Below are 13,033 nucleotides of genomic sequence, written 5' to 3'. Positions count from 1 at the left end.
ATGAAATACTTAATTTTAATAGAACAGTAAAAAGTTTCTAAAAGTCATAAAGTATATTTATATTAACGACATATGAATTAACATTATTAAAGACACTTGTTTCTATTTTATTTTATGTTTTACATGTCTTTTGATATTATTTTTGTGCCTAAAATTTTATATTAGAATAATTTATATATTTTAATAGTCCTTCGTGACTACGATTTTTCCTATTAATAAAATACAATGCTGGGCGCTACTAAATATCAAAAAATATTTCTAAACTAAATATGAAAACATAACACAAACCAAATTTCAAGTTTTATACCAAAGCGAGAAATATACACAAACACAAACATACAAACATGTATCCCTGTCAATAAACTTTTCACCCTACGTAATTTACAAACACATAATTTTCACAGAAAACACTTAAAATTCACAAATGGATTATTTGTACTAATTTGATAAAAATGAATCGAAAATGATTCCACAAAATTTAAATTTACTGAACAATATTTATTATATTTTCTTGTATAATATTTATAGACTTTAACTTTTATTAAAATTGCCTGAATGCTAATTCCTTTCCCAAATGCTTTGTCCCGTCACGTTACTCTCTCAGACCAGATATTTATGCAAATTTTAGGGCAAGTGGAGTAGTTTAAAATTAAAATATAATTTTAATCAGCTCAGTGGAATTTGCTGCGGAATATTTCTGTCTTACTAACAAAAACTTCATGCCAGGTAGAAATCTAGAGCTAACGAAAACATTCACGAAATTTGGTAAGAGAAAGTATCTCTTGGACCACTTGAATACCATGTTATTTTCGGGAGGGAATGGCTAGTGCCCACCATAAAAAAAAAGTTGGGAAAATTGCAGTACCTTTTTAATACTTTGAGAAGCAGCAAACCTCAAAGCCTATCTCTTCTTTCAAAACTGCCTGACAGAACCAAAATGATATAAAACGTTGATATCCTTAATTGTTTAACAACGATCGCTATGCTACAGATCTTAGCTCACATAGCTCATTAATTGACATATAGCTCACTAATTGAAGCAGTAAATGCTCTACTAGCATATGATTCATCTGCGGCCCATTCTTGCCTATCTTAAACATCTTATACCGCTAATTCAGAAGTCAAACAACAAAAATCAGCGTTATATTTTCAAATTCTAAGGACTAGTTTCGATGGTTTTACCGACCCATCATCCTCAGCTGCAAAACCGCAAGAGCGAGCTGAGGATGATGGTTCGGTAAAACCATCGAAAATAGTCCTGCGAAAATTTGAAAATATAACGCTGATTTTTGTTGTTTGACTTCTGAATTAGTATTTGTTCTGCGTGTTATTGTGTCTTAATCTTATACCACTTACAAACTTCGGATTTCGATAAAATGTTGTCCTCAAAGGTTTTATGCATTAATCAATATTATATTTGTAACAGAACATTCATTGCGAAAACAAATTAATGCTTCTTAATAAGGAACATGCATTTAATTCTTTATTCATAATCATAATATGGGAAATCGCCAAAAAAAATTCTTTATTCATAAAAATGAGTTGCTTTGCAAACGATAAAAGAAGTGAAAAATTAATGGTTGCTAGTTGCTTTGAAAGCAATTTCTGAAGGATTCCTGAAGGCCATTTTTTGAGATGCGCTTATTTTAAAATGATGTAATCCTATTACTTCTTGATCACAGTAATCGAACCGCGGACCTCTGGAATACCGGCCCAGTGTGGAGAACCACTGCACCACGAAAGCACGCCAAGAAGGTGGGAGAAATACCTTATAACACATAACGATGTACTGCACTGATTTTCAAAATTAAGAGAATTTTCACATTTCGTAGATTATCTTCGAAACTGATAGACGGATTACATTTGTTATATTGGTGTGGACATAAGTTGTAATATAACATAAGAAACGTACAGTACAACAGGTAACAGGTCCCTGGTTCCCTCCAGGCGAAGGTATATCTTGAATCAGTTGTAAAGCTGAAACGGGACTCATCTGGGAAGTTCCTTATGTGAGGCCTGATCACCCTATTTAACAATCTTTCTTCGCTTTATTATTTGTTTAATAAATTTCTTTTTTTCACTGTCATGCTGTTTCTTAATCTCGGCATTTTTGTTATTGATTACAAATTTTCTTGCTTTATTTCTTTCCTTTGTTAATCATAAATGTACTTTTCTTTCTCCATGTACTCTATTCCTCCTTTTCAACGAGAACTTTCCTTCCTTTCAGACATTTTCTTTTATTAATAAACTTCTTTAAAAGACAGATATATTATGTTTAATTTTTCATCATCTAATCTTTAAATGAATCTCCTGCTGTTTTATTACTACTACTTTCTTTCTATCTAGCAATTACTCTTTAAGAAGCCCATCGATGTTTTAGTTTTATACCACATTATGCTGGATTTCTTCTTACCATAGCTTACCTTTTTATTAAATTTTGCCATATGTTTTATTCCTTTGAGAATCTGAAAGATTTTATCATTTAATACTTTCTATTTTTATCGAAATACGCTAAATTAATAAATAAATAACAAGGATCGGTAGATTGATGAAGTAAAAGATTAAAAGTATTTGTTAGTGATATTTAGTTTTCCATACATTGTAAAATTTCACACCATAGAGTAATTATAAAGTAAAAAATGTAGAAATAAAGAAGAAATAACTACCGACTTAAACAGCATAATTTAAAAAATGAGGTTATGAGCTTCTAGTCGAAGATCAGACTTTTATGTTGTAATAATTATACACCTTAACGAAATTGGATTAAAATAAATTAAACACAATACAGGATTTAATACGGAGTTTTCTGATTCAATTAATTTAAATTTAATCAGATATAATTATAAACCCATTAATTTGAATTAATCGGATTTAATTGTAAATGAGGAGCATTTTGATTCGAAATTTTTAAGTATATAACACGGAATAAGACTAAATCCAGTGATACTTTGAAAAAAGTTCTGCTTCCTCCAACAGGATAGCCACAAAGTAAATATATTTGGTTCATAATATGAAGAAAAAAAAAAAAAAAAAAAAAAAAAAAAAAAAAAAAAAAACTAAATCTTTATTTGCTTCTATTTCATTCATACTTTTTACGATATTACTATATATACTAGTCAATCTTCACTCAATTTAAAACATATAAGGATTGTTGCAGAGAGATTCCTTCAAAACATCACATGCGCAAAACATATAAGGTATTTTCTCCCTCCGTTCTGCATGCCTTCGTGGTGTAACGGTTCCCAATCTCGGCGCGTATTCGAGAGGCTCAGGTTCGAGTCCCGGTGAGGGCATTGCTCATTTTTCATGTCTCCTACTTCAAAATATCTTAATGACGCCCCAGTGGCGCCCGAAAATACTTTCTGCCTCCATTCTGCATGCCTTCGTGGTGTAACAGTTAGCACACTCGACGCGTATTCGAGAGGTACGGGTTGCTTATATTTCGAGAGGTACCCAGCGAGGGCATTGCTTATTTTTCATGCACTTCTGCTTCAAAAAAGCAATACAAATACCTCAATTAATATATTCAAAACGGTTACAAATTGAAAATTCAAATATTTAAGCAAGCTCTACTAAAATAACTTTTAGCGGATTTTGTTAAATTAATTAAGTGTTCAAATAATGTAAATCTTCCATTGATGAATGTTTTTTCTTTTGATGAAGGAAGTCCTTAATTGAGATATTTCTATTTCCTAATTTATTGTCGCTACTGAAAATATTTTTTTCACTTTCTGCTGATGAATGAAGAATACATGATATAGCCTTACCTGGTGTCATTAAATCAGGAAATTACTGTAATTCTGCAGAATGTTTTTCATTCCTACAGAACTCGATGGATTTTTTTTCCTTTTTCAATCATTCCAACCTTGTCACTCTCTATAAAACTCTGAATATTTGTTTTCTTCGATAATACTCTAAATCTACAGTAAGAGATATTGCATTGTAGACATAGACTACACACAAAAGCACGTTTAACAAAACTAAAGCACTTTTATTCTTCCTCTTAAAGAAATGCCCTTTCACCCTACTGCGACAACTAGATATGCATCGCAGTTCTTATAGCATGGATGATATCTCATTGCTGAAGTTTCAACGTTAGCATCACTTTAAATTTCTTACTACTGCTATTCACAGAGGCTTACGCAAAATTTTCGATGAGCTTTAATGAAAAGTGAAACTTACTAGCATAGTGAGTAAATTTCATAGCAAATTATGCCATTAGAAATGACTAATAATACTAAACGTACAGGGGAGTCATAAAAAAAGTCCCGATATATGAAGCCCTAGCGGCCTATCCACTCAACCAATCGAAATGAAATTTCAGAACTGTTATTTGAAGGTATGCGTTCGAGACTGTGATGATTCAAAATAACTCACGGTTACGATTACAGTGAAACATTTCGACATTTTAGAATGGCAACACCCACTTTTTTCCTGAGCAAATTGGTCAACGCATTATAAAACCTAAATGATGTTGGAACAATACACGTATGGCGAAAATTGCCAGGATTAAATATTTCCAAAGAACTCATAGAGAATAACGTATAGAGGAGCTGCATTGACACACTTTACGTAATTCAGAGAAAGATAGTACAAGGGTTCACTGTACTGACAAAAATACTTTCTCCCTCCATTCTGCTCATGATATGGCACCAGTGCCTATACGCAAAGCTAAAGTGACTGTGATGTGTGATAACAAGCACATTTTTATCGGTTGTTAATGTCATTGTATAGATGCAAGATAGTGCTCCTTTGCCACACGCTTTCGACAAGTGCTGCAACAGCATATTGTAGATAATCGCCTGCTATAACTTTGCAATTTTGTGACTTTTTTGACACTTGTGCAGTTTTGGATCTTCCGATTACACTCTGCTTGTTTTCTGATTCTGGAATTATCTGAAATCTGAGGTATACATATCAAATCCACGAGATTTATCAGTATTGAAAGATGTCATAAAATGTGAAGTTATACAAATTCCTTCTGAGATGTTAGATTCGTCATTGTTTCAAAAATCTCACGCATGTAATGCGATATCGTCTGCAAAGGTGAGCACGCTGAAAATTTGTAATTTGCAGTAGACGTTTTTTCCCTCTCCTCCTTTTGTGTTGCCGCTGTTCTTTGCAAGAATTTTATGTCGGCAATTTTAGTTATGCATGTATCGTTCCAACGCCCTTTATGGTTTTTCAATTCGCTGATCAGTTTCCGCAGGAAAAAAATTGTGTGTTGCCATTCTAAAATTTCGAAATGTTTTCACTGTAACTGTAACCATGAAGCTCTGTTATTTTAAATCCTCACGATTTCGAGCACATACCTTCAGATAACAATACCTTAAATTTCATTTCATTTAGTTAAACAGATGGGCTGCTAGGTGTTTAGATATCGGGGAAGTTTTAATGACTACCCTGTATATACGTCGATAATAACTTGTGCTAAGCATTTTATATTAATAATATTATAAGGAATTACGTATTTTGTTTCTAATAATTTAGTTTGTTATTAGAAGTATACTATTATAATATGATAGTTCTCAGACTTGGCAAGCCGCCAAAATACTAATCCAAGTTGATGTTCAGAATTAGCAATTTACCATCTCGCTTGAATGATCCGAGTACACGACGAACTGCTAATATAAAGTGAAATGGGGAAAGACTATACATGTTTCTAAATCAGAATCATTGTTGGATATATTTAAATTGTTATTTTTCATATGAAAAAGTACTTTATATTTTTTACAAGCTGTTATTCGCTAAAATTTATCCTTTCTGTGTAGGTGCGTTGGCTCTGAAAATAAAAGAACTGAAAGTCCCACCTACCATTCAAATGGGAGAGAGGGTCAGGCTAGAGTGCGTCTTCGATGCAGAACACGAAGACCTTTACTCTGTAAAATGGTACAAAGATGACGAAGAGTTTTTTCGTTTTCTGCCTAAAGATAAACCAGCTAATCAGTTCTTCGAAATCCAAGACATTCAGGTAGATGTAAGTACACGTTGTTTATAATGTCTAATTGTGATCCTTTAGGAGGAGAAAAACTCCTTCTAATCTTTCAAATTGCACGCTAAGTTCTATGAATATGTTTCAAAATCCTAGTTAGTTAGCAATAATAGAATTACGGTTTGCACTTTAAAATGAAAGAAGAAAAGTTCCACTTTTTAACATAAGCAGATAATTACAGATTGCAGAACCTTCGCGCTCGTGATTCAAGAAGCACACCTACAATCTCGTTTCCCTTCTATTTAAACTCAATTACTTCTGCTAAAAATTTGAATACTCTGCTCATTCTACTAAAATTTACATACTCTGGCATTGGCAATTCCAGGGGAAAGTAAAGGCTTGACAGGAAAGATAGCTTAAACTTAAAATAAATGTTAGTTAAAATAAATATAAACCCTACAAGGTTAATCTCGATACCTATGGGAAGAAGCAAAATTGTTTTATTATGCGGATATGCATATTATGTTTTGAAAATGGCAAGATGACTAGGTGAAACAGTTGACCAAATCATGAGAACTCAAAAATTATTAAACTTTAAATCAGATGAAAAATTTAAATTAAACGTGTAGGATTCCCCACTGTGTAATTCTAAGTTACAGTTAAAAGTGAAGAATCTTAAGAACTAGTAAGCGATTAATAGCTTGAGTTGGTGATACAGTGAATAAACTTTGAAAGGGTTAAAAAACCCTTTATTATTCAAATAAGATTTAACAGAACTCCGTCTTGGAGTTGTACAATAAAGCCGACACCCGGGCTTCAACTTAAGAAGCTAAGAACTAAACTAAACTAATCTTAACTAAAACGATATAGCCAAAGCTATCAAAATTCTAACAGAAGTGGCCCCTTAACTCTAATTGACTGCGAAGCTTTTAAGGGCCTAAAGTACAGCCGAGCGTAATAATAGCTTACGAGAGAATAGCCTAAAAAGACGGACGCCTGCAGCCAGAATATCTGGTATCTCTCTCTCTCTAAGACAGTAGAACCGCTCTTCCTCATTAGCATACAAACGTAATTCTAAAACTACGTTCTGGCCGGAAGTGGTAAGTTGAAATTAAGAAGCGACATAAAAGGAAGTTTAAATCAAAATTTAACTGTTAATAAAATTAACTAAATTCTTACAAACGTATCAAATATTTTTCGAAATAGTTTTTAAAGTTTATTTAATTAACCAATTATCTGTGACGTAATTTTTTTCTCAACTTCCATTTTTTCCCTTGACTTTTAACAGAATGAAGACTAGGTTTAATTTTTAAAATATTTTGCTATAGTAGACTGGCTAGGCTGGTTTTCTGTTGTGCTATCATTTCTGCTGCGTTTGAACCACACTATTGCGAATTACTGCCCCGATGATACTTTTGAGAGTCTCCCTCACAGTATAGCGTTAAACCGAGTGAATTATAGTGTAATCGTGCCTTAGTAGAAGTGATAATGTTCTTGCAACATAAATATTATGTGTTAATCTGGAACCAAGCCGACGACGATAATTCTTGAAGGCAAAGTAAGCTTAAGTAGGTACGAAAAGCAATCTTAATCCATACCTCACAAGTTCTATGTGTTTCTTTTCCGAGTTCGTGAAACATAGCCTCATTACGACTTCTGCTATACCTCTCACTCGTTCGATCTTACTTTGCAGAGATTTGTAATGTGTGTCAAAGGTTGTTATCAGAAAATATTTATTCTCTAGACGTAAAATCTAAATTCTATGAGCAAATCAAAAGCATTCATTTAAATAAATAATAATTTCATTAATCATAATAAATAATAATCATAATAATTATTTATAATAAATGATAATTTCATTTTTTGCATAATTTTGTAGTTATGTGTACAAAGGTGTGCAATTCTAGCTGTGTTAAAATGATTATAACACATTTTTACAGTGTGAAATTATATTAAAGGCCTTTTTCTTCATTTAAAATAATAATGTCTTCAAAGAAATTAGAATCAATAATTATCTTTTATCTCAAGTTTTATTAGTCATTTTCCTATTAAGAATATTAAAATCGTACTTAAGTTTTGAGGTTCAAAACAAATAAATTTATCTTAGGTTAACTTGTTCTCCTGAGTTAAACACCGTTCATCAAAATGGTCTGAATCAATTTTCGAATTATCTTATTTAAATGGTAAAATGTTTCGTGTGAGAATGAATTTAATATTATCGAAAGCCATGGGTTTTAAAGATTATAGTTCTAATTTCGGCAGCTTTCTTTAAATAATGCATCAGATAAAAACCGTAATGCTATAAGGTATTTGTCCCGCCTTTTTAGCATGCCTTCTTGGTGTAGTGGACAGGACGCTCGACGCGTATTCAAGGGGTCCGTGGTTCGAGTCCCGGGAAGGCACTGCTCATTTTTCATCTTGCCTGCTTCGAAATAACCTAATATTTTTTCAGTGGCGCCTGAACTAAAAGGTGATGAATGATGATTCTTCACTACCAGGATTTGGCGATTGGGCCCCGAAAATCCCAATCACCCTTTAAAAGGGGGAATATATAAGGTATTTCTCCCGACTTCTTAGCATGCCTTCGTCCGACGCGAATCCGAGAGGTCCGTGGTTCGAGTCCCGGCAAGGGCATTGCTCATTTTTCATACCTCTTACTTCGAAATAACCTAATGTCTCTATCAAAAGACAAAATTTATGTAGCGATTGAAATACGCAATAAAAATATTCTGCCTGATATATGCCGTATTTCAAAGTAGTTGAACGAGTGACGATTTCCTTTATTTTCATTGGGTTTGACTCCAGGCTTCATTCAACAAATTCAAATATATTCTTTCCACAATTTCCTCTCTGATACAGTGTGAAACCTTGCATTGTAGTGTCGTTTAGTGACTTAATATTTCCGTACCAAAACGTTGAAAATGTTTTTAAGAGTTATGAGATCTTCATTGCTCACTTGGATGTTATTTTTGTAAATTGGAAAAAAAATTAATTTAAACACTAAAAAATAAATCAGTAGTTCTGGAACTGCTCCTACTAATGAACAAGAAAGTTATACGAAATGCGTTTCAATAAAACATAAAAAATAACACTGATAAATTATTTCCTTAGCAACTTATAATTACATTTTTGCTTTTTCATCAGGCAGTTACTGATTTAATGTATAAATTCCTGTTTTACTGAATTCTAAACATCTAGCAACAGCATAGATATGAATATCAAAGCCTGATGCGAATCCGATGAAAGTTCTGTTCATATCTCCTCTTCTCCAAAATAAAAAATAAGGAATATCACTAACGATACTCTTCTCTATTTTTATTAGGTGGAGAAAAAGATCTCTATTTATTTTAAATTCTCTACTATTTTTAGGTTCGTATTAAAATAAATACTGAGTTTAATACCTTTAAATTACAAAAGCAATGTATTTAGATTAATTTTTTTAATAACTCGTAATTAATTGCTGAAGTTCGGAAAGTATCTTTTTCTCCTAATTCAGTAATTTCTCTCTTTCAAATAAGAAATTGCTTTTCTAAGACTAAAATTTTGACGAAATGTTACCTTAATTGAATTTGAATTTCTAATAGTGACTTATTCACAAAGTACTCAAAAATATCATAAAGGTGCTTAATTTTTAACATAATTTACAGAATTCTTTCATTACTAATGTGAATTTCTTCTCCTAGATAAAAATCCTAGATAAAAACATGTATATATATCTAATATATCTATTTAGTTCTATATATATCTATCTAGTTCTTCCTAAATTTAAAAATACGATGCATTTCAAGCACAGGATTATATTTTTTTTGAATTGCCATGAATACTAGCGTAAAATAAAAATTTTCTTACCTTCAAATCTTGAAATTTGATATATTTAAAGACAAACTGCCACTTTTCTATATTTAATAAATTTTGTAACATTTATCACTTTTTTTAGAATCGCATTTGAATTAAAATGCAACATGTAAATTTGGCTAATATTTGACACATTACGCAAAATGATATTAAACAGAAAAATATAATTTCTATGATTTTAAAAGAACATGAAAGTTCAGCTTTTATTCACGTAGAAATAGAAGAAATCCTCGATATTGTCACATCAGTTGAAGACAATGTCTCTGAAAGTGAATAAAATGACACATTTCAATCCAATAGTGAAAACACCTGGTCCCCATCAATAGCTGAGTAGTTAATACTGCTGAATAGTGGGAGAATGTTTCAGCTGCATGATTAATTTACCGCACGTATAAAGTGAATATCACCCTGTTTCCTTTAGATGATCCACCACGAAGACATCCTTATCCCTAGGCGGAGAGAGTCTTCGTGTACTTTCCTATATCCAATTAACCTAACCATCAAAATCCTGGCGTAGTGCAAAACAAGAAAACGAAGCGTAGCTTCTAATATGTGTAAAACTAATTTAGGCTAGAAAACGTTTGCAGAATTTACATCATTGAGAGAAAAATCTCCACAAGGCTCGTGATCGAAAAAAACTATTTAAAAAATTAAGAACCTTGTGATAAAATTTTTCAGGAAGCTATAAAATAAAAAATCTATGTGGATGATTCTGATTTGAAATGCTAATCGTGCTTTAAATCTGTAGAGTATATCGTTTTCTGCATCGGAATCGAAACGAACAAATTTAAACATTTACTTAATATTGTGAGCAGAAAAATAACGATGAATATCTCATGCCGGCATATCATTGAAAATACCAATACTTAGCAAACTACAGTTTCTTTTATGAATAATGTAGACTTTTTATAAAAGAATTGCTGTTCGAATTTAATTATGAACATTAAAATGATATCTAATCTAGAAATTCATTCAGAACGCACACCTGATTACTTGAAATCCTACCTAATTAGAAACACTGTTCAATCTGCCAATTCATTGACGCATTACCACGGGATGACATGTACTACCAGTATAAATGGCAAAGGATTGTAAATTTGTTTCTGATAGTTCCTGAACAAATAAGCACTTCAGAACTACTGCATAGAAAGGAATGTTTCTGGCAGATAATATTCATGTTATCTTTTGCATCGAAAGGCCCGGGTTCGAATACCGAAGTAACATATATTAGGCATTAATGCACTTTGTCCGGACGTAACGGTGGCCGACCTGTTAAGTGGCCACCGTTACTTCCGGACAAAGCGCAATGTGGCCAGCGCCCATAACGGCGACTGGAAAAAAAATTGCATTATTGTGCATTTACCGTATTAAAGGGCATTTACCATACGAGATCTTTCTGCAGTAAAAATATTTTCAAAATTTTTCTGACAAAAACATACATATCCTGCTTTTTATCACTTTATTTTTAGTTCATATTTTTGCTGCTTGAATCGATCACCTTTGATGCTTTCTGGATTTTTAAAATATATTTTGAAAACTTCAGAAATCGTAAAATTATCACTGCATTATCAAATCTTGTCATTCACTTTTCGCAGATTTTAACTACTTATCTACAGAATATTAGCAGCTTATTTTTTTACGATCATAGATTTTTAGATAAGCAGATTGATATATATTTTATTAAGACAAAGTGAGAGTTCAGTGTTGGGAAACATTCCTTGCAAGTAGTTTTTCAGCTGTCTTCAGCGAGTATAAGCAGCTAATTCTTACTATTTAGATTAACGTATGAGGGTTTAAGAGGAAATTCGCATTTTGTATCTTTATATACTAATAAACAGACATGTATTTCCTTTCCCATGCCCACTAGTGACCATGTGCTAATGTTTCTGAATAGTAGAAGTCCGGTTAGGGGTTCGAATCCTAGCAAACGGGCTGTATACATGGACGTTTTCGAGGTTTTTGTAATGTTTAATGTGTATACGAGCCAGTTTCCCTTAGAAAGCCCTTCACGAAGGCTGTTCTTTCCTTAGGCAGAAATCCCTCGAGTGCTTTCCCGCAATTAAATAAACCAAAATAAACCTAACTTTTCCAAAATACAGCTGATAGTTTTATAAGAATATTTACGGTATTATACTAATGAGAGATTTCCTTATATTTGAAATATATTTTTAAAAGTTCTTATAGATCTAAAAATCTTAGCATAATGCTAATTTTGCTTTAGCAAACAATATATAAAATTTTCCATATGCTTAAGTGAAACATTCGGGAAAATATTATAAAGCTTTTAAGGGGCCAACTGCTAAGCTAATAGAGTCATTAATCCACAAATTTCGGTTGTTTTTAATAGGCTACGTTTTATGAAACAATTTTGTCATCAAACAATGAATTAATGTTTTGTAGTTGTTCCATAAATTTTCTCTCAAATTTTGGTAGGCAACTGCATGAAAAGTCTTCTAAATTAGCAACTTCTTTCTTGAATAATGTTATCTAATTTTGCATGCAAAGGCACAAAACATTTTTATTCAACTTACCAAAGCATAATGAACGTTCTGTTAACGTATTTTGTTGCTCAACTGAGACCGTATAAAAAGTTAAATCCAGTATTTAGAGAACTTTTTCGTTCACAATACTGAAACTATCGTCATTACATTCATTATTTTATTTTTAACGAACTTTGTATTTGGAACTACAGCTCCAGTAAAGGTACTTAAACAGATTCTGCAGCCACCTTTTGCTAATAACATTTATACAAATGATCTAATAGTGTAAGAAGTTTGAAGGAGAGATTTTCCACATAATGTGGTATGGTATGGTATATTTAATTTTTGAAAAGCACTCTAAGGCTAGCTACTTAAGGGAAGGGATGCCTTTGTGGAGGTCTTCTTAAGGGAAACTGCATTTAAACACATGGGGAAAACAACAGAAACGCCCATGCAGCCAGCCCGTTCGCCGGAATTCAAACCCTGGTTCGAAATACCAGGTTCAATGGCTTTAACGCTCGGCCACTGGTTCGGCGACATAATCTGGTTAACACTTCTTTTGTGACTTGTGTTGGTATATTTCGGATAATTATCCCACTTAGCCGAGGCACCATAATGTATTCAGTAAATCTTTATTAAAACTCTTTAAAACTATGCGTTTATTTAAAATTTTATTAAACTGATTGTGCAGAAGCGATTAAAAGGAATCGGCAAATTTCAATTGCTCTTAAAATGCTACTCAATATAAAACTCAGGTCAGAATTCT

The 13,033-nt window shown here is 32.3% G+C and overlaps 1 protein-coding gene across 1 annotated transcript in view; it reads left to right on the top strand.

Moving 5' to 3' along the window:
• Nucleotides 1–13,033, top strand: part of LOC118188802 (uncharacterized) — a 326,782-nt gene that overhangs the window by 271,671 nt on the left and 42,078 nt on the right. Inside the window, exon 2 of the mRNA XM_085812391.1 lies at nucleotides 5,772–5,977. Coding sequence (XP_085668517.1) covers nucleotides 5,772–5,977 — 206 coding nt within the window. The remainder of the gene's footprint in view (nucleotides 1–5,771; nucleotides 5,978–13,033) is intronic.

This window comes from Stegodyphus dumicola, chromosome 3 (assembly GCF_044657685.1).
Source record: "Stegodyphus dumicola isolate Sdum_Otavi_A_Nest chromosome 3, ASM4465768v1".
NCBI lineage: Eukaryota > Metazoa > Arthropoda > Arachnida > Araneae > Eresidae > Stegodyphus > Stegodyphus dumicola.
Note: the sequence above shows the minus strand (reverse complement) of the source record. Positions and strands in the feature narration are given on the sequence as shown.